The sequence below is a fragment of the Perca flavescens genome, chromosome 4 (genome assembly GCF_004354835.1).
Source record: "Perca flavescens isolate YP-PL-M2 chromosome 4, PFLA_1.0, whole genome shotgun sequence".
Classification (NCBI taxonomy): Eukaryota; Metazoa; Chordata; class Actinopteri; order Perciformes; family Percidae; genus Perca; species Perca flavescens.
Window position 1 is genome coordinate 29396908 of NC_041334.1, and position 20810 is coordinate 29417717.

At 40.5% G+C, this 20810-nt stretch overlaps 1 protein-coding gene across 4 annotated transcripts in view; it reads left to right on the plus strand.

Annotated features, from left to right (window-relative positions):
* The first annotated feature begins 316 nt into the window (after window positions 1-316).
* acap3b (ArfGAP with coiled-coil, ankyrin repeat and PH domains 3b) overlaps window positions 317-20810 on the plus strand; it is a 59014-nt gene continuing 38520 nt past the window's right edge. For all 4 annotated transcript variants that reach the window (XM_028576403.1, XM_028576404.1, XM_028576405.1 and 1 more), the window contains exon 1: window positions 317-588. In XM_028576403.1, the coding sequence (XP_028432204.1) occupies window positions 542-588 (47 nt within the window). In that variant the 5' untranslated portion in view covers window positions 317-541. The remainder of the gene's footprint in view (window positions 589-20810) is intronic.

The window sequence follows — 20810 nt, forward strand, 5'->3', positions numbered from 1 at the left end:
ACGTGGGCAAATTATTAAGGTACCCCACATTTGGAGGAGACGGCATTTATTTACTGAGCTTCTATCTACTGAGCTTTTAATCATTCTAAATATTGTGAAACAGACATCACAGATATTAGGTTTTTATGTTATATTGTCTGTAATATTGATGTAGCCTACATTGCTTTAATTGACTTTATGTGGGGAGACTTTTGTTCAAGTCTCAGCTAGCTGGTTAGATCCGCCTTCCTCCTCCCATGGTTCTCTAAAGGTGTTACGGCGGGTTGTAACTAGTCGGCGCTCTCCTCTCCTCTTTCAGTCTCTCCATACTCCACGGTGCAGCTACGCCTCTCGCCTGTCTCGGCAGCAGTGGCAGCAGTGTAGTAGTAATCTGCCTGCCGCGCACCGAGCTCGCATATTGTGTCACGGTGCCACCGGGAGAGGGGCGACAGACTGCTGCGCGTCAGGGGACACCAGTCACCATCCGGACGGTTCAAGCTACATCGCGCCGTGGGCAATGACATTGGCAGACTGAAGTGGGAAAACACTAGAAAACGCAACAATGACGGTGGACTTTGAAGAATGTATAAAAGATTCACCCCGATTCAGGTAAAGCTGCTCCTCGCAGGAACATCACAGCGGTGCGCAAAAATGGCACACCTTCTTTTACGCATGATTAGTATTTTTTTTTGTAGATGGGGAACGCTTTCCGCTATTGTAGAATTTCTGGTGGTATCAACAGTGTAAATAATACAAGATGTGGTGAATGTCTGATTCGCTCCCGAGTTCAACAGCATGGTGGGATTTTTCTTTCATTTTGGTCTTTTTTTTTTTTTTTTTTTTAGCATTTTTGATTTTGATATGATTGGGAAATTTTCAATCATATTCCCTGGATTTTTTTTTAAATGTCATATTAGTTGGTTAGTAAAACATTTAGTTGAATTGTAATACATTTGCTGGAAGACACGCGTCAGTAGTTTCAATATGATTTTTGGGATGTAACGTTAGCTCAGTGCATGTGAGAGGAGGGACACTCGTTGCCACGCACAGTGAGGATCCATTTTGCTTGAGTGTAAAAATGATAAGAGATTTTCAGAATACTTTAACCAACAACCTGATGTGCACTGAATACAAACCCTTAATCCTAATTATTCAGTGCATATCAGGTTGTTGCACTCCTTAAATGTGTCTTTATAACACGTGAGAGTGTATGATGGGTCCCTCCTGTGTGTGAATGAGTGTTGCAGCATGGCATATACTGTAGGTTGGGTGCAGTCTTTTCATTTGCTCATGGAGGAGGCCCTGTCACCCTGTGGTGGTAGGAGACTGGAGATGAGATGCCCTTGCAGCAGCAGCAGCTTTGGACTGTCTGACGAAGAGGCATCAGGGAGAGGAGCACACTCTCTCTCTGCAGGGACAAAGCTCGTATCCTGGGCACACATCCAGCTGTTCGGCCTCTTGCCCGCCACACTCGGTCCACGTGCCAGTCTGGCACTCCTGTGCAGGCCGATGGGAAACTAGCAGAGAAGATTCATGTAGGCCAGGGATCTCTTGTTAATTATGCCAGGGAGATGGGCTGGTTGTGCCATTTAGTCAGTGTTTTACTGAGAAGGAGCAGAGTGTTGGATTATTCTGTATAAAGACAAATATGTTTGTTCTGTTTCTCCATGTCAGCGTCTGTTTGCTCTGTTCTCTGTGTTTGTCATTTTGTTGCTTCCCTCTTCCTCTTCCTCTCTCTCTCACACAACTTCTATCCTGTCTGTTGAATGTTGAGCCTGTTGTGCCTCGCAGATAATTTGTGATTTGAGTGAGAAAGCACACGGTGGAATGAAAGAAAGACAGCTGAGAGAGTTTGCTGCTCAAATCCCACCTCAGTGATCGAAGGCCACAGGAAGAGACATTTTCTGCCTGGTTCACTTTCCCATGGTCTTATAAAGACTGTTATTTGGAAAATCCCAACACTGACAAAGGAAGCTGATGTTTCCTTGTGTTTACAAGCAGTAGGGAAAATGTAATGTTGCGCAATACTGTGATCACGATGATGGTGATGGAACTCCTTATCGTGGGTTGGATCATATTTGGATTTTATAACATATAACATGGAGCATAAGATAACTTGGTTTTTTTTATTCCCCTGTATATATGAAATTATCCAGGTTTCTGATTATCTGTCGGTGCAGACGTTTCTTGGGTTTGGTTTCTAGCCCGACTGGACCCTCTACTGAACAAGGCTCAGGATACTTGTGTGCATCTAAACGGAAAAAGAAAAAGAAAAGTAAAAGTTGAAACCAGAGTACAGTTTTACCTCCTGATATTAAGAAAAGAAAAAATCAAGAAAATATCCAGAGCTATTCTAAATGCCTAAAACAACTATTAATAAATGCAGAAGGCATTGTCCATATGACAAATTCATGTGACGCAGCCATCACTATAAACTGCCATTTAATAAAAGACAAAGTCTTTTTCATTGCAGAAAAAGTGGCCGGTATGCCAGGTTTCTTTCTTCTCCTTGTTGTGTCATTCTGGAGAAACAGAAGTAGGAAGAGCAGAAAATCGGACCTGTCTGTCTTCCCACACATGGTGCTTAAACAGATCACACACACCCTCTCACAGCAGGTCTGAACTTGTGCTAGTCCTGTATGTGTGTATGCATGATTGGGTGAGTGTGAAAGAATTTTTAAGGTATGTCTGGGTACTCTTAAAACACTTATTGTTCAGTCTTCCTCTCACTCGCACTGTATCCTAAAGTCTTTTCTTCTTCTCCGCCCTGCCTTTTATTCAGCACTCACCTGCTGCATTTGTTCATTAATTTTATAACAATACTTGAGGTGAAGCCATGTGCACCTGCTTTTAGTTGTTTGTTCTAAATGGATGTAATCTGATTCCGTGCAGGCACTTTGGGTCAGTGTTTGGCTCGTCTACACTGAGAGTTTAGAGGCGTTATCATGCTCGTGCTTTTATTCTGATGGCAGAACAGAACTGTAGTCGGACAAGTTTTCAACAAGGTCATTATTGTAAACTGAAACCAACTGACTTGAACATGATATTTTGATGAGCAATGCTCGGGTGTAGTGTGTTACTGTGATTTTCTTACCCATCCACAAACAAGTGTAACACATTACTGTTTAATTTTTGTAAATCACCTCATAGTCATCGACCTAGTGAAGCTAAATGCAAATATTACATGATCCTTTTATAACTTATTTTTAGTGCTTTCATTGACGACATTGTTATGGTATAAGTATTAATATGCATGTGTGGGTGTGAGCTGTTGCCTAGCAGCCACTGCTGTGAGACAAATGGGAGCTCGGAGAAAAGAGAACAGAGAATTCAAGAATGGAAGAGGAGAGTGGGCACTGTCATTAGTTTGAATTTCTCATACAGAGAAGAGTTTCATTGTGATAAGTAGGTCCACCTACTTTCTGTTTGGGTACGTTTCAAAGTAAAATAGTAAAATTATTGCCAATTGTAATTTGATTTATTATAGTTATAAGTGTAGTTCCTGTAAGTAACTGTGGTTCTTGGTGGAGTTGATGAGGAGCCAGAGTCAGATGTCGAATCTTTGACTTAGCGATACTATCAAGCTTGCTGCAGGTGTGTCTCCAATGCATTAAGGCATCGGTGTCATATAGACTAATAACACATGAAAATACTGGATATGGAAGAGCATACTGAATGTTGTCTCTAGTGATGGATGTCTCAGGTCAATGAGTTTACAGCTGGGGGTTTACAGATCCGGAGAACCAGCCGCACCTGTCGGCCTCTTTCTGTCATTTTTATCCCACCCACATACAATACACAGAATCATGCTATCAAAACAGGCTGAGTTAGCCTAGAAATCTAGACGCACACTAGCGGCAGCAAATTTAATTTTCAGCCAGGGGGGTCTAGGCACTCTCCGTTGGCTTGCGAGCTGGAAAAACCAAACTCTGGTCAGGCCAATCACATCGTGTATAGAGTCGGTGGGCGGGCTTATGGCTGCTGCTGCTGCTGGGAACAGCGGTCTTCTGGAAGACTTGGAGTTACGCTTTTCTTTGAGAAAAGAACAAAGAAAGGCACAGAAATCATCCTTAAAAAAAAGAAGATGTGTTCAGAGTTTTGCCGACCGGATACGGCAAACTTTAATCTATCAGCTAGCTTCGCTACCTTCTTCTTCTGTGGGTCTGGCTTGTCAGGCTAAGGTTGAGTGAGTGAGTCAACAAGATTCAGGCAAAGTAGACACAAAGAATGTTAGGTTGCAAATGTGTTAGGCAACATAAAACAGTATTATATTCTACCTTTTAATAGCCACAAATATAGTCTGGATCAATGGAAGCCATGCACTGGATGTCAGGCTTTGCCCCTTACCTTCCACTCTCTGTCTGCTGCCGTTATCAAAATCCCTTCGCTATGGGAAACAACAAAAAACTTCGAGCTAGCAAGCTACATGCCGAAAATCCGCAACAAGGCAGGCCTGCTTGGTACCTTCGGGGAATGATTGTAAAGATTTACAAAGAATATGTTTACGGCATTTATTATCTAACTGGGACATTTTGGGACTGGCTGATATCATTAGCATATATTTTGCTCCTGTCAAGTGTGTACTTCCCCTGTCGTTGCCATGGTTACTTGCAGGAATAACATATAGGAGGTCACAACCTATCAGTGCAGTTGGCGTGCTGTTTTTGATAGAGGCAGCTCTCAACCCCACATTATGTGGGAAAGGTAAACAAACTAGGTATGTCTTATTATGTTGACTGATCCAAAGTGATTCTTTATCATTCCCTTCCTTGGCACCTTCTCTTACTTAGACATACACGCTGTTATTGCTTGTGCAGCTTTTCCAGTCCCAGTTGGTTAAGTTTCATAATCAAGTTAAATCTGTAGCCTTGAAGAGTTCTCGTTATCAAATGCTATTGAAAATCTAGAGAGAGACAGTCGGCACATCATGATATATTCTTAGATAAAGGAGGTTCAAGAACATATATTTATATAACTCTGTAGTGAACTGGATTTGGTAAGAGATTTGAAAGCACTATGTAAAAAAAAAGGGGCTTTTGGCCCATTTTATATGTGATTTCCTACATTATTTTAAAAGCATGTCTCCATTTATTGGCAGATTAAAGTGTTTTTTGATGCATTAGATCTTTGTCTGGTGCCCTGGTTCCTTTTAACTGTCTGGAGTTTTATACCCCACCTGCGTCATCATCACCCATAATCCTCCTTTTACACACATCATTATTTTGCTGAGATAATGCATTCCTATTGGTCAGCAGCCTGTGGAATATGTAAATATGGACCACGTTGCCTTCTCTTGTCAGAGGGAGGAAAGTATCATTGCTGTTGCCAAGGGTGACCAGCTGCTTTGGCGAGCAAGGCAACTACCTCTCATTCTGCCTCTCCCGACATGAGAGGCTGATATCTTTTTTGCAGAGTAAATGGAATGGTACATGGTGCCATTGAAACAGTGCAGATGATTTTATAGTAGAGCAAAAAATGCATTAGTGCTGAATAAGATTACCTGTTGCCTAAGTAGGCTGACATTGATGTATTGCATGTTTGCTAATGCAATGATGCCTGGAAAGTGTCCCAGACCAAAGCCGTAAAAGTATGAAGTGCCAGCTTTCACCCAATGTCCTTGTCCTTGATAAAACCTCTTTCAGAGCCAACGTGACCCTCTGAACTTAACCAGAAATGGATGCTCTCTCCAACATCAAGTCCTTGGCAAAATGTTTTGAAAAATTCCAGACCACTGACATTAACTTGCTAATGTCAAGACATTCATTCCCAACCACTCTCCCTAATGCTTCTGCATACGCAGGAGATGTGCTCTGACAGAAAGAAAATGACTTGCTTAGATTACCCTCCATATATGGAGCTTCTCCATCCATGTTAAAGCTTTTATCAGACCTGTTTTTTGTTATGCCAAAGATGACTTTAACAAAATTACTCTGCTTAAGAATGATGTCTCTTCTCTAACCCCAGAGCTTCTATCAGTGTTTACTGGCAAACACCAGAAAAAGCAAGCAAATCTCTTGCATTTGGCACTTAACTTGAGGGATTTGCAATAAGCTTTTCTTTGAAAGTATAGGAAGGTCGAACAATTTATGTATGCTCGACTTAGTTCCACAGAGGATTTATTTATGTAGGTTTAATAGCTATATGGTGAGTTTTTAATCTGGACAATGCAGCCAACTGAAAATGATGTAAAGAATTGCTAAATTCACTTAACAATTACATACATGTTTGCCATAGTGAGATGCATAAACATATAGTGTGGTATAGACTATTACATCTTAGCAATATGAATAAAAACTTTGATTGACTTTATTTTATATCTGAATTTGTGAACTCTAAATATGTACACACTGGATTTTTTAAATTGACTTCTGAAATTTCTAAAGAGGGGAATTCAGACCACATAAATTCAGACAGATTGTTTTCAAAGTAAAATATTTCAGTCCTATACATTTCAAGATTAAGAATCCAGTCAGCAATTAAGATAGCAACACTGTGCTTCATATTTATATGTTAATACCGGTTGTAACGATACACCTGATGCAAGTCTTGTTACTAACACACTACTGTATTCTGGGATACACACTCTGACAGGTTGGGCTGCAGTAGATCGAGGATTAGGGAGACAGTGATAGTTTTTAGTAAACTCCTGATGATGATGGTGGTGGTGAGATCAGTAACTGTCCTCCCCAGGAAGCCACCATTTAACCACCAATTGACCTTTTAAACACTCATAACCTACAAGTGTCACAAAAAGACAACGCAGAGCATCGGGGCTCGTAAAAGTATCTGACATCGCCCATTAGTTCACATAAATATTTTAGTTCCCACTGTGTTTGTAAAGGTAGAGGCCTTGGTGGAACGCTCCGCTCCGACTGTGAACTGCATGAAACACGCCTTTCATGTCAGAAGCATGAGAAATGTTGGTTAAAGGATTCAAAGGAGCTGTTTCAGTGGAGATGTGGTGTTAGTGGGCAGGAGGATATTGGTTACTAGGTTTGGTCCTTAAGGCACTCCAGCATCTATGTCTTGTCTAACCCTCTAATACAAAGGTTTGTGGTGTGCTTTCTCTCCTCAACAAAGGGAATTCACTGTTGAAAGACAGTGAACAAAGAGGTCAGCCCCACCCTTGTTGATTTGAAAGCATGTGTGTATCGAATCGATGCCCCTCAATGATGTCAGATAAAATGAGCACACTGCTTCTGTAAAGTAGAGCCATGTGGCATCATGTGTGACCTAAAGAGGTTTAAATGAGAAAAGGTAGAACACGGTACTGCCCTACAAACGCAAAAGACCTTAACTCGCTAGAGTGTGGAACTGAGAAAAATTACTTTTTTCTTTTTTCTACTTATTGCTATCCTGTACCGTAACTCAATTTGAGCGTTTCAAAAAAAAGTCAAAGAGCGGTAAAGATGTTACGGTGTTCTGCCTTGGTTTCTCCTGGGCTTTTGGAAGTTACTGACAACCCATTATTCTCTTGAAAAAACAACAAAATTGACTCAAGATACTTATCCACATGATAAAGGATGTCTTGAATGTCCCAAAAATATCATTAAATTGTTTCCGACCAAAAACAAAGTTACTGCCTTTTGCCTTTGCAGGGAAGAGTAGCTGTCTGCAGATGTTTGTTGAATCCAAAAATCTTGGAGCCAGTTATAATTTTTCAGGAAGTAATTGAGAGTTTTTGACAGCCCCAGAGCTTGCAAGCTGCATATTTGCTCACACAGCATGTTGTGTGCCTACTGACCTGTTGTTTGAAACATGTGTGCAGTGCATGGATTGCGATTCCTTCTCTGCTTACAAATGTGTAATTCCTCTCACATGTGATAGTACTTATCAATACACAAAACCTGATGGCTTGATCCAGATTGATCATTCACACAGAAGCCCAAATTCTAATTAAATAATATAATAATAACCCATATGTAGACTTAAGAGGAAATAGTTCACATAAGAGCAGGTTCGTCACACTGTGGTTCTCCTGTCACTGATGATTGATTGAATTAGGCCTTCAATCCATCAAGAAGGTTGACAAGGATTTCTGCCTTATCAGAACCCCTCCACCCACTACCAATTTTTAACAATTGTTCAAATCAAAGCTCAATCAAAGCTATTTTTGTTATCAGTGCTGCTTGTACCCATCCTTGGAGATGCTACATGCAGTAAATCCCTCAGTCAAATTTACTTTAAAATTGATACATAATTTTAATTAGTACGTTAATGTGCATTGACCAAATTTTAGCAAATGATGATTGTTACAAGCGCAGTAATTGGACCCTATATGTGGTTTTCACTGTCTTTATCTGGTCTGCTTTTGTGTTACATGTGCATGCATACATGTGTGCACATAGGCTAATCATATTTTCATATTCCTGTCTCTTCCTGCTTGTCAGGCATACAGTAGTTTGACGTGTTCAGGAGAGAGCATCAGTCTAGCACGTGGACACTTCCACACAATCAGCGGTGCAGCAGATTTTCTGCGGCTCTGCTGCACGTGTTGCTGGCGGATTTAGTGCGGGGCCCATATATGAAATAGGATTATCAGTAACCACGCTCTCTGATTAAATCAACTGGATAGCCTACACACCCTATTAAAGCTCACACACTATCAGCCTCTTACCCTGAGAACCTCAATACAATTTCCCTCCCCATTCAGCAGCAGTGTGCAGGATAATGTAGAATTTCAGATATTGGTTTGACACAGTGTATGCCTTATTGCAGTTCAAAGGACTTGTGAGTCTTCAATCGATGTTGCAGGACTTCTATGCTTGTTGGGGAATATTAATATTTTGCCAGTTCAGGTAGCATTCGCCGTGGCTTCACGGGTTTATCCATAATATCAATCTGACCTTTAACCTCATCTTGCCTGGGTTATTTTAAGACCTGTCCTCGTGGTACAAGTCATGCTTCAAAGGAGGATGTGTGAATCACAGTGCAGTTTAGAATTTGCTCTCATTTTTCAAGATTAAAGGGATACTTTGCCGATTTTCTACCAGCTTTGTATCATAACAATGTGGGTAGTATGTGTAAATGAACTATGGTAAACTTTCCTCCCTTTTGTCAGCGCCAACTTCTCTGTGCCCATTCTCCTTTCTCTCTTAAACTCAGACTAAACTCCGATTAAACTGTAAAAGTAGGCAGTGATTAAATATAAACCAATATTATTTTACTGTATTGCATACTTCTCACCTAAAATGTTATGGTTGCTAAGCTATGACTGAATAGGTGTATGTCAGGAGAGAGGTTTAGCTAGCGCTCATTTAATGGTCACAACTGTTATGCCTCTGTACTCAGTTTTCCAGTTATAGAGCAATGATTGTGTTTCAGATAGACTAAAGGGTAATACGCAATGAGTTGAAACACCTCATTAAAGTAATGACTTCTTAAATGAAGAGGTTTACCATCATCAGCAAGAGAATGCACTGAAAAGAAAGCTTGAGTATTTTTCCCTTACATTATTCACCAGTCAATCTAGCTCAAATCAGGGACATCAAACATTGTGAAAGGGATTCTGGGTATTAAAATCAAATGACCTTATAAACCCAATCACAATATTTGTTTTCAGTAACTTCCGTTTGGAAAACTCCTGCATCCAATACATATAATTTAGCAGCGCTGAGCATACTCTCATCTGATTTATCTAAAATGAGTTTGATGCTTTCACATGTCAGCAGTTGGACTGATGTTGGGTTTGTAGACCTAATTTACCTTTTTGGCCACAGACTTGAGAAAATGACACCACCCAAATATAGCTGTTAGTCCAACCGGCGGTGAGATGTTGTTGTTCGTAACGTTAGATTAGGTTTGGATCAAAGATGCTAGCAAAGCAACACAGTACAGAAAATAAGCACAACAGAAATGTCAGATAGATCGGACCTATAAAGGTTACATTTATGATTTAAAATGACAACCGAAACATACAAGTTTGCCAATTTAACATATCAACGGCCAGTTGTCCACTCGGAAGTGATAGTGACTGTTGTGTCGGGACAGTCAGTTAGGCTTGCGGCAGATATAGCGGTACTATCCCAGAACAAATTTGATTCCTTTCATGGGATACAGGAGTTAAAAATGTGGCACAAATTGCACATTCTCACAGGTCTCACTGCAATCATTCATCCTCACTGAGATCAGGATTTGGAGGGGAGGTGGTTAAAATCTCTCAAGGCCTGTTGAAACTCGAATCAAGACTAATAAGTAAATTGCCTGCATCTTGTTCCTGGGCTGCTTTCTTCATCTTGGCACTAACTAGTATTTTCTCAGTGGGAAACTTTGTCTATCCCTGGTTGTCCTGCCCAGTTTAAATACTTCTTTTGTCTTCACTAAACTGCAGATTTCAAGGCTTTTCCAGTTTCAAAAACCCTGTTTGCTGGTTTGGTATCTGTTATCATAATGACTGACTGACTGACAAACAAGCAGACTGACTTTTGGTTTAGCCAGACAGAGTTTAAACGCTCAAAATGTCGGAACTGTGAACCCCAAAACTTGGCGGAAACAAGCAGGATCAGCCGGTGTGTAATATGTGGAATGCATCTGTGGTGAGCCAGACTTTTGTGCTGACTGCCACACATTTAGCCATGCATGAATAAACCCCTCTCAAGACATTAGAACATGTATACACACATGCACAAAGCTGTTAAACACGTAGCAGCATGTGTGGCTGCCTATACAGCACACGCATTAAATACATGAGGTGCTATAGTGTCACATAACTATTTATATGGCCGTATTCTGCAGAGTGAAAGGGTCAATCATCCAATGGGTTCTTACACTATAGAATCAAAAGGTCCTAGAGGAGAACAGAGTGTCTCCATACTGCTTGATACATTAACAAAAGTCTGAAAACAGTGAGGTTTTTGTCTGCAGAAACAGAACTTTCAACTTCATGGTGGCTTTCTGTTTGTTTTGGAATTTCATACACAATTTTGCATTTCTGTGAATGATCACTATATCACTTCTCATCCTGAAGCACTTTTTGGTACGGGTAAACCATTTTAAAACTAAACTCTACCATGAAATATCAACTGCAGTCCTCGTTGTTTACATCCTGTTCAAGTGGCTCACGTCAAGACTTAGAAATGTATTTTGGGACAAGCCAGTTCCACAAGACTGTCTGTCCATTACACACACACACACACACACACACACACACACACACACACACACACACACACACACACACACACACACATTCTTCAGTTGTTTATCTGTTTCTGTTCGAGATCATATTGGTCAAAGATATCCCTGCCTCTTCCTGTAAAAAGAAACATTTAGCTGCAAGTGGATGTTTGTTATCCACACACAATGTGGGTATTATGTGCTGTCGCCGAGCCATGCTCGCCATTAAAAAACAACCCAACTGGTTTAAGAAAAGACAGAAAAAGAGTGAGAGGTCTTTTCATCTCACCCTCTTACTCTCAGTGATTCTGTGTTCTGTGTGCACACATTTGTCTTTCTTTTGACATCTATCCTACAGGTTTTATGTCCTGTTCTCACCCTTTTACTTTTCTTTCTTTCTCCTCCTCCTCTTCCTCCTCCTCCTCCTCCTCCTCCTCCTCCTTTTCTCCTTTGGACAATTATTGGTAAAATATATATATATATATATATATATATATATAATGCGGATGTGGGATGGAAATGAATTAAATTTCAAGGCTGCAGCAGCAAGGCGGGTTGGGTTTCAGTAGATAACCTGAGTCTGTCTGTCTGTCTCTCTGTCTGTCTAATAGAAGGATGCAGGGAAATATGGCTGGAGGAATGATAGATGGCTGACAGGATAGGGAAGGTAATTGATGGTGAGAAGGAGCATAGAAACAGAAGGATTGATTGATTGATTGATGGTGGATGTAGGACAGAGGTTGGAAGACAGGGAGTGAAGAAGGATTAATGGTCACCACCGTTACTGTAGTCCTGGTAACCTGCCTGATATTTCATGCACTGAATACGTCATTAGTTGCATTGTGGGCTGGACACACATCCTGGTAGCAAAGCATAAATGAAAACACACATTGCTGGTAAATTAGCACAAAAAGAGAGCTTGAGTCCAGTAGAGGAAGTGAACAGCTGTATTGTCAAATGGCGGGTGATCCTCGGACACAGCTTCCCTGAGGTGACAAATGAAATAGTCATGCGGCTCACTCTGGTTCATTGCCGTCCTATGCAAACTAGGAGGCGAGATTGTGTGTGTGTCTGTGTGTTTGTGTGTGTGTGTGTGTGTGCTGACTCCCACTCTCTCACATCTGGGATCCAGTTGAGCAGATGGTTCAGATTTGGCTCAACTTGCTCTGCCTTTTTTTGCGTTAGTTCTGCTCTCTTTACCCTTATTCCACCAAAATTAGCGTGGATACTGTATGCAGGATTTTTAAACATCTATTTCTTTCCCATTGCCAGTAGACGAGTATGCCTTGCCGAAAAACAGGGTTAGTAAGGAGTAGAAAGAAGCATGGAGGCCATTGACAATGTTACGGTGGTTGCTTTGTTTTTTATATCTGTTACTTATTCAGTCTCTTTTTCAAGTTCGGTGCTGACTAATTTGGAACAATGTCTGGGCGCTGCTTGGGCAGAATTGACAGAATTTTGGCCGGGATGACATACATGTCATAGTATTGCACCAGAAAAGGGGCCAAAATTAGCGTGTCCATCCGGTTGGCGAGATTACTTTTCCTAGGATGGCAAAGGCATGAGTTGCCCTACTCTGCCTCTGATTGGCTTACCCTGGTATTCTTACCCGAACCCTAACCAATCTCACTCCTCATGCCTAAATCTAACCAACCCAACCAACGAAGGCAACGAGTACTAGCGAATCAGAGGCAGAGGGCAGGTCATGCTTTCGCCCTCCTAGGAAATGCAAATTTTCCTCCCGGTGTCACGTTACCATCACTGCAGATCGGAGCTAGAGCCGATAAATACCCATGAATACTGCAGAGTAATTTGTCCCGGGAATGAATGCCAATTGTAACCTTTCCAACAAAATAAAAAAACAGATGTTAGTGGGTTTTTTGGCCAGTGAGACCGGGGCTTTATTTTTGTGCACTATAGTTTTTTCATGTTGTTTTTTTCCTGTTTACTCTTCAGTGCCTTCTTCAACCCCTTCACTCATCTCTTTCTCTTCCTCCACCCACGTTCCTGTCGCCCAGGGGTGAATGTGTGGCTCTGTGGAGGAAGTTAAACAGGATTGCTTTAGAATGTTGGACCACTGACTAACTTCCGGTGTCTTTACTAAACACCATCATTTATCACCATTTATGTTTGTTTAAACTTTTTTGATTTGTTTCATCCTCTCAGTTGCTCCTTTCTAAGCCCGGCTACAGTGTTTTGAGACATTCATCATCGATCGATCGATCCCTCACTGTGCATTTGGCAGACAACCAGTCCTGATCCTCACTGAGCAGGGCTGAAACCACAAGTGTGACTGACAGGCCAATCTTCCATGGAGACATGAGTAAAGACAGGAACACTAATTGCTCTCTTAAAAACTGATGGAATCCCTTTACATTCCCCGTCGTTACATTATTCAGTGCAGCCTCTCCTCAGATCCCTGTGGAATTCCTTGCAACCAAATGAAAACATTCCCATCTGCCGTGTCAGCAGTCCCACACTTTCTTGGATCCAACGTTCCCGCCCCCACAAAGTCACACACACACACACACACACACACACACACACACACACACACACACACACACACACACACACACACACACACACACACACACACACATGCATTATTTCGCATGGGGAATGCCTCCATCCATTTGTTGGATGGATTGCCCATTGCATACAAGTGGAAAAAATCAGAACAGCTGAAGCAAAGTCACCGGTCGATAATGGACAATATGTCTTGCAGCAGGAAGGAAGGATGACCATGCTCAATATACCATAGCTTTAGTGTGTGAGTGTAGAATCATGGTAGGAATTTGTGTGTGTGTGTGTGTGTGTGTGTGTGTGTGTGTGTGTGTGGGTGGGTGTGTGTGCGTGCGCGCACGTGTATGTGTGTGTGCGTATGTCATTGTGGAGTAGACAGATGTAGCTAGCAGAACAGGGGGGTTCTGTAAGAGAGAGTTTGACCGGAGAGAAGGGAGATTAAGGCTCAACTGTGTATGAAACAAGCATAACTGAAAGTTTCATGGGGACTGCAACTTGTGGTTTACTTTGGATAATAAAACATGTCAGAGCATGGGCAGTTAAGTCTCCATTTTCAAAATATTCTTCAACAGTTGTGAAACTATTTGTGTAAAATTATAAAGCAACTTGAGTTAGCCAACATCAGGTTACATGTCATAGGATTTACTAGAAGGTACATGTGACATGTAACTGTAAATGTCAAAGAAGGTTCCTGGAAAGGATTATGCAATGTGGTACTGATTATAGGGAAACTAGAGAGATTGTTTAATTCACATCCAAGTAATTCATTCCAATTCATTTCTAATGTAATCTGGAGTTTCTATTGCGTGCACAAATATTTAAAATTTGTCCATCTATTAGTTTTCCGGTCATTGAAATTTTTTGCAGTTTTTTCAAGGAAATCCTCCTAAATATTAACAACTGCTTCTAAACTCAATGCAACTAAGTAAACTCAACTCATCAACCGTCTCAGAAAATTGCTTCTAATTACCCTATCATTAGCACCATTTTACATAGTACTTTTCAGGAAATTTACTAGAATATGATTAGGAAACTATGGGACCTCTAAAATAAAACGTTACCTAATGTTACATTTATCTCATGTAAGATAACATTAGAACAATTATTTGTTTCTTTTGCTCTTGTTCAGATGCACTATTTTATAAAATCCTTCCAAGCTAAACCATGACACACTGTAACAATGTGTCCACTATACGCACACATGCATACACACGTGCACTTTGAGAGTAACTGCATACATGTTCCAGACCCCAGCTCTCTGTCCTGCATGATTTGCTTCTCTAGCTGTCTCAGTGTGCGGGGGTCTTGCGTAAGACCACCTCTTGTGTTAATGTAAACCTGTCTCTTCATTCTTTCTCAACCCCTGAACTGTCCTTCCATTTTCCATCCAGCCTCTCTTTTCTGCCATCTCACCTATACCACAAGTCCATATAATCATAAATTAATACATCAATTCACAATCATATTACATGGTGTAAGACATAAATGATTGATAGCCATCATGGGAATCTGAGAAAGTGCTTGATGTTCAGTTTTGGAAATGAATTTCTGGCCATTGTCCTCAACTGTAAATCCTTAATCCAACATTCAGTGATACAGGCTGTACGTTGGAGTCAATGAATCGCCAAATCATGCCAACAGAAACTGGACATTCACAATTACAAGATGTAATTGAACTTGTGGTATGGTCCTAGTGTTCATTAGATGTATAAATGTTATCCCAAACTAAATACTGTCTGGTATGTGAGCTCTGTGTCCCAGATTGTCTACGTGGCCTCTTCAGCAGATTCCATTTCCTTTCTTACATCACACACACACTCGAAGATAAGGAACTGTTTGTGTGTGTGTGTGTGTGTGTGTGTGTGTGTGTGTGTGTGTGTGTGTGTGTGTGTGTGTGTGTGTGTGTGTGTGTGTGTGTGTGTGTGTGTGTGTGTGTGTGTGTGTGTGTGTGTGAGAAAGTGAGTGCTTTATTGAACAGCCATTCATTGAAAACATTTGGGTCTGCGTGCCTTTTAAAAATGTGCTGATGGGTCGTTTAGGATTTTGAGAATACGGTCACTGTTTGTTTTATTATAAAGTTAAAAGAGTAATGGGTTTAGATGCAACAATATAGATTTTTTTTTTCATTACAGAACTACAAACGTAATGGTGTTTTTGTAGTTATTTTACTCTATGACACTCACATTCATGCATGAACCTAAAATTACATGAGTAACCGGGTTCCTCCAGAGTATAAATATCAGAAAAAAAGTCCTGTATGTGCAAGGGCAGTACTGTATATTAGTGAACCACAGCTAAACCCAGAAAACCCAAACCAGACCTCAGATTTCCTTTTTGGCCAAGATCTGATCACATTGCGTGAGTGAAATGTACACGATCAGATGATTACCTAATGCCAACCAGACAGCCAGAATGTGCCTCTTCCTGAGTTTCTGGCGCTGATGGACCATTCTTAGATGGATAAAAGTGTAAATCAGTGGTTATTTCCTCTTTGGCAGATCTGACTGCGGTGTCAGCAGGAGACTTATTCCGCTGATGTTCGATCAGGACTGCCAAAGATAACAGGAGGCTGTTGTGCAACGCTCACTTCTTTCTTCTGGTACACGGCTGGTTCAAAGCAGCATCTCTTCTCTCTCACATCACACAGAGCCATAAATAGACTTAGTACATATTATATTTAGCTCTGCTACTGTAGGTTTGTGTGGGAAGAGGGGTATAATCAAATATTAACACATACTGTGTCCATACTAAGCCATGACCTATTACATAAACCTCTTGCTTGGAGGACTTCATGGGTAATATTTGTGTCGTTGAAGAGAAAAAAGGCAAATGACCGATCGAAACTTTGGGAAAAATCATTAGAAAATCATTAAATTTAGTTTTCAACAATTATATAGAGAGATGATAAATATTAATATTGATTTATTGCCCAGCCCTAAAAGACAGCATTTTGTAAATAACTTTTCAATTATAATCACATCAAATGTGCTGCCGTCACCACATGGGATCAGGATCTGACTGACAATCAGCCAGCTGTATGTGTTTGTGTATGCATGTGCTTATTTGTTAATGCAGTATATACTCAATATAAATATACATATATTGTGTATGTGTGTATTTCAGGACTGAAACATAAGGCAGGCCTTATCTTTGCCAGACATTCTTTAAGTAAGAAGTCATTCTCTGTGCTGAGTTAATAGAAACAGTGTCTCCTTGTGCTTAGAAAATCCGAGGTATGCAGATTTACTTTACCTAAAAGTCTGTATCAGTCCATTAATATATGTATAATTATGTTGTCTTCAGTTTTGTATCAATGTTTTACAAACCAGGTAGGAACAGTGAAGAATACCCCATGCTGCCATCCTAATGTACTATGTACCTGTTTTGATGGAAGAAAAGGGCTGAAATATCCTAAAGGATAACATGCACTTTCATTCTCAATTTATTTTCTCTTTCTGGCTCTCAGCTGCAGGCGTGTGGGGGTTGTGATACATAGCTGGGTTAGTCATTGGCATCACAGCATCATTATATCTCTTGAGCGTTGTAAAGTTATCCGTTTATGGCAAGAATGCCAAGTGTGTTTTCATGATAAAACTTTGCTTTTAAGATATTATGACACTTTAGTAACAGCTAATAATGACATTAAAAATCATTCTTTTTCCATTTGGATGAATTTTTACTGTGCATGTTCCTCTTAGAAATTGGAGAATTGATTTCTCCGATGTGAAGAGGCAGCTGGATACAAATTCAAAAGACACAGTAACTTCAATTCATGGCTTAACAACAATGTAAAGACATATACTGTGAGCTGTATACTGATAACCTACTGATCCTTTGTAGATCATCATCAGCTCAGATGAACTGTTCTTTTTCTCTGTACAATAGCCGATTGAGCTACTGTATCCACTACATATAGCCTCTTGTGTCTGTCTGAAAAAAAAAGTCTCACTAAGACATACATGCATTCCCTTTCAGAATTATACATAGATGTGATGTAACTATTTAGCTAACTCAAGACTCAATATACTATACAAGGCATTGCTGTCTATCCCACACTTTGTTTTCTGGACTGTAGATAGGATAATCTTCCAGTGTGACTCCATTTCTACACTGCACTGCTCCTCTGTCATTCCTCACAATCAGCTGGCTGTTAGTGGGATGGATGCAAAGAGGACAGAAGCAAAAGAGTCCTGGGAACAGAGTGCTTACACACTACAAGGGGTCTTCTTCCTCCCCTGTGTTTCTCATGCAAGCTGCGTCTGTGTGCGTGTCATCTGCTGCTCACAATCCACTGGGAGGTCAGTGGAGGTTAAAGAGGTTGGAGTATGGGGTGAGCCCCTTTCCCCTTTTCATGCTGTCTTTTTTTAGCTTCTCGTTGCTTTCAGTCAGTGGTCGGAACTCAGCTGTGCAATCACAGTTTTTTTAACTCACAAAAATCACAAAAAAGACACTCAACACAGGGAGTGTTGCTGTCATGTTGCATCAAGTGATCTTGACTTTCCTCTGATCAGATTCGTAGATGCACTGTCTGTCCATCTCTTCATCTTTCAACTATTTCTTTAACCCCCTAATTTGTGAAGATGAGGCCCATCATTTAAACTATGTGTGGAGTGACTCTGTGAGTGCACATTCCTCAGAGTGTGAGTGGAGCATGATCAAACACGCTCCCATGCTGGTTCAACACCAAAAAACTCCCAACTCCACCCACGGAGGGCACAAGGCTCTGTGGGCTCAACTTGTGCTATCTTTTGTCAAATTTAAATCTTACCTGGATGAAATTCCAGATGTTTGAGGTGCCTGTCATCAACTTGTGGTTGCATCTCTTCTTCCATTCCTTCTTTTGCAATTTTTAAAATCTGCCAACATCAAAGAGGTGAATAATGGCCAAAGCTAGATGACTTTTTACTGATCACCAAATAGAGCCATAATATTGGAGATCAGTACTGTTGCCTCCTGCTGTGAGGATGCAGCGGAGATAGAAATGAGCCCCCCACGGTCCACCATGAACAACATTAAGAGGGATTTTTTTTATGGTAATCAGAATAATTTAAGATGAAAATGTGCTGAAATGAAGTGCCATTTAAACAGCATGTATATGTGTGTGTGCATATATGTGTTAATATAGGACACTTTAGAGTTTGGTGCAGCAGATCATGGTTTTTTAAATGCATAACCCGCTGTATCTTATGCTCACACAGGTTTAAGACTCTCTGGCAACAGAACAATTATGGTAACTTGATGATGATGTAATCAAGTTGCATTTCTCTAAGTCAGCAGAGCGACTTCCTGTGGAAAACAGTCACTGAGTTTTCCCTGTTTTACTCTCAGTCCTTCTCTCTTGGCAAGTGAGGAGTGAAGTATGTTGTATATTCCAAGAAAAAGCAGTCCCTCCTGGCTTGAGTTGCGGTTACAATACATTGGAGAGAAATAATTTCTGTCTGCTTTGCACTCTGAAGCTTCCAACACACTTCCTGTTGGCCTGTTGATGGAATGTTCTTTGGAATGATATAATGACGTTCCCACATCCCAGACAGCTCGACCAGACATATTTATATGTATTTTGTTTATAGAGAGTGGTGTACAAAAATTCTGCTTATGAGTAATGATAACAAAGATGCATCACATTTGGCCTTATGGTCATTCCAGCAGGCAGGTGGTCTGACAGCTGCTGGAAACCAGAGAAACTGTATCTACTGATCTATAGTGTGTTTGTAGTATGCTTTGTTGAATTACTATATAGCTACTGCACAGACAAATGTGCAGCCACTGTAAGCCACATTACCCTCTGCTGCTCATAAGATCATTCGTACTGTACATAACTCAGTCAAATATCCCTGACAGATTTTCCTGACAGTTTGATACAAGAATCCACCAGCATGGACAGCCACGCCCTCTGTTGGAATAATGTGCATTAAAACACAGACTCATAGATTCATTGTTTAAAAAATGTATCAAACAAAAACAAGCAGATTGTGTCTTTTAAATGTAAAGACTTGCTGCTTTTCTCCGTTTTATAAGATTTTCAATGAAATATTGTGTGGAAAACAAGCCATTTGAAGATATCACCTTGTAATGGGCATTTTTTTGACAAAACAAATAATCGGTTAATCAAAGAAAAACGTAGGTGATAGATTGATTGCTTGTAATTGTTAATTGCAGACCCTGTGAAAAAAAAGATCAATCTTACACCACTTTCTTTCTGAGAGATATTGTATCATATCAAATTTAGCTTAGCATATAGACTGAAAATAAGGGGGAAAGCTAGCCTGGCTCTGTCCTAAAGGTAACCCCTCTACCAACACCTGTAAAGTTCACCAATAAAGACGTTAAACCTTGTTTGTTTAAAAACCAAAGTATAAAAAAGACACCTTGTGGTTTTATGAGTCTTCTCTGGTCTCCTGGATAATTAGTGACCTTTAGAGGTGTTAGTAGGCATATTTTGTTTTCTTTGGACAGAGCCAGGTTGCTGTTTCCTCTTGTTTTAAGTCTTTATGCTAAGCTAAGTTGGCTGCTGGCTGTAGACTTATATTTGCCGTACAGATATGAGAGTTGTATCAATCTTTAGACTAACTCTCGGCAAGAAAGAGAATCAGCTTATTTTCTTTCTTTAAATATAATTTTATCTCGGCGGAATAGTTCAGCAACACATCCCTGAATGCAATGGATCGGCACATTACTTTATCTCAGTTGTTCCTGTTTGGTTTAACGTCGTTAAACTGAGGTATCAAGGACACAAGTAATGGTCCTTTTTGTCAGCATCATGTTTGGTCTCTTTGTCTCATCAGCCATCTCGGCACAGGCAAATGTTTTTTCAGGGAATGAGTGTGATGTTTGTTGGGAGTTTTTTTTTTTTTAGGGGAAGCAGTGAAGGCGTCTTTGTTAGCCACACATAAGACACTTGTTTGGTATGGCTTGATATTGGCGTGAAAAGGCAGTCTGTTTAGGCAAGTGTATGTTTTTTGTGAGAGGATCATTTACTGGAGGCTCTTTTGATAGAGTCTGTGCACGTGCATGTGCTAATAGTGCTATTGACTCGCTTGACAAGTTGCATTTTGTTACGTGGATGACTGAACTGCTTGAACACTTACTGCTATGGAAATGGAGCATTTTAAATTAATATATGTTCACCTATGCATTTGTAATTCTCTTTTTGTACACTTGTAAACAGTCTCTGTCAAACACACAGTCCT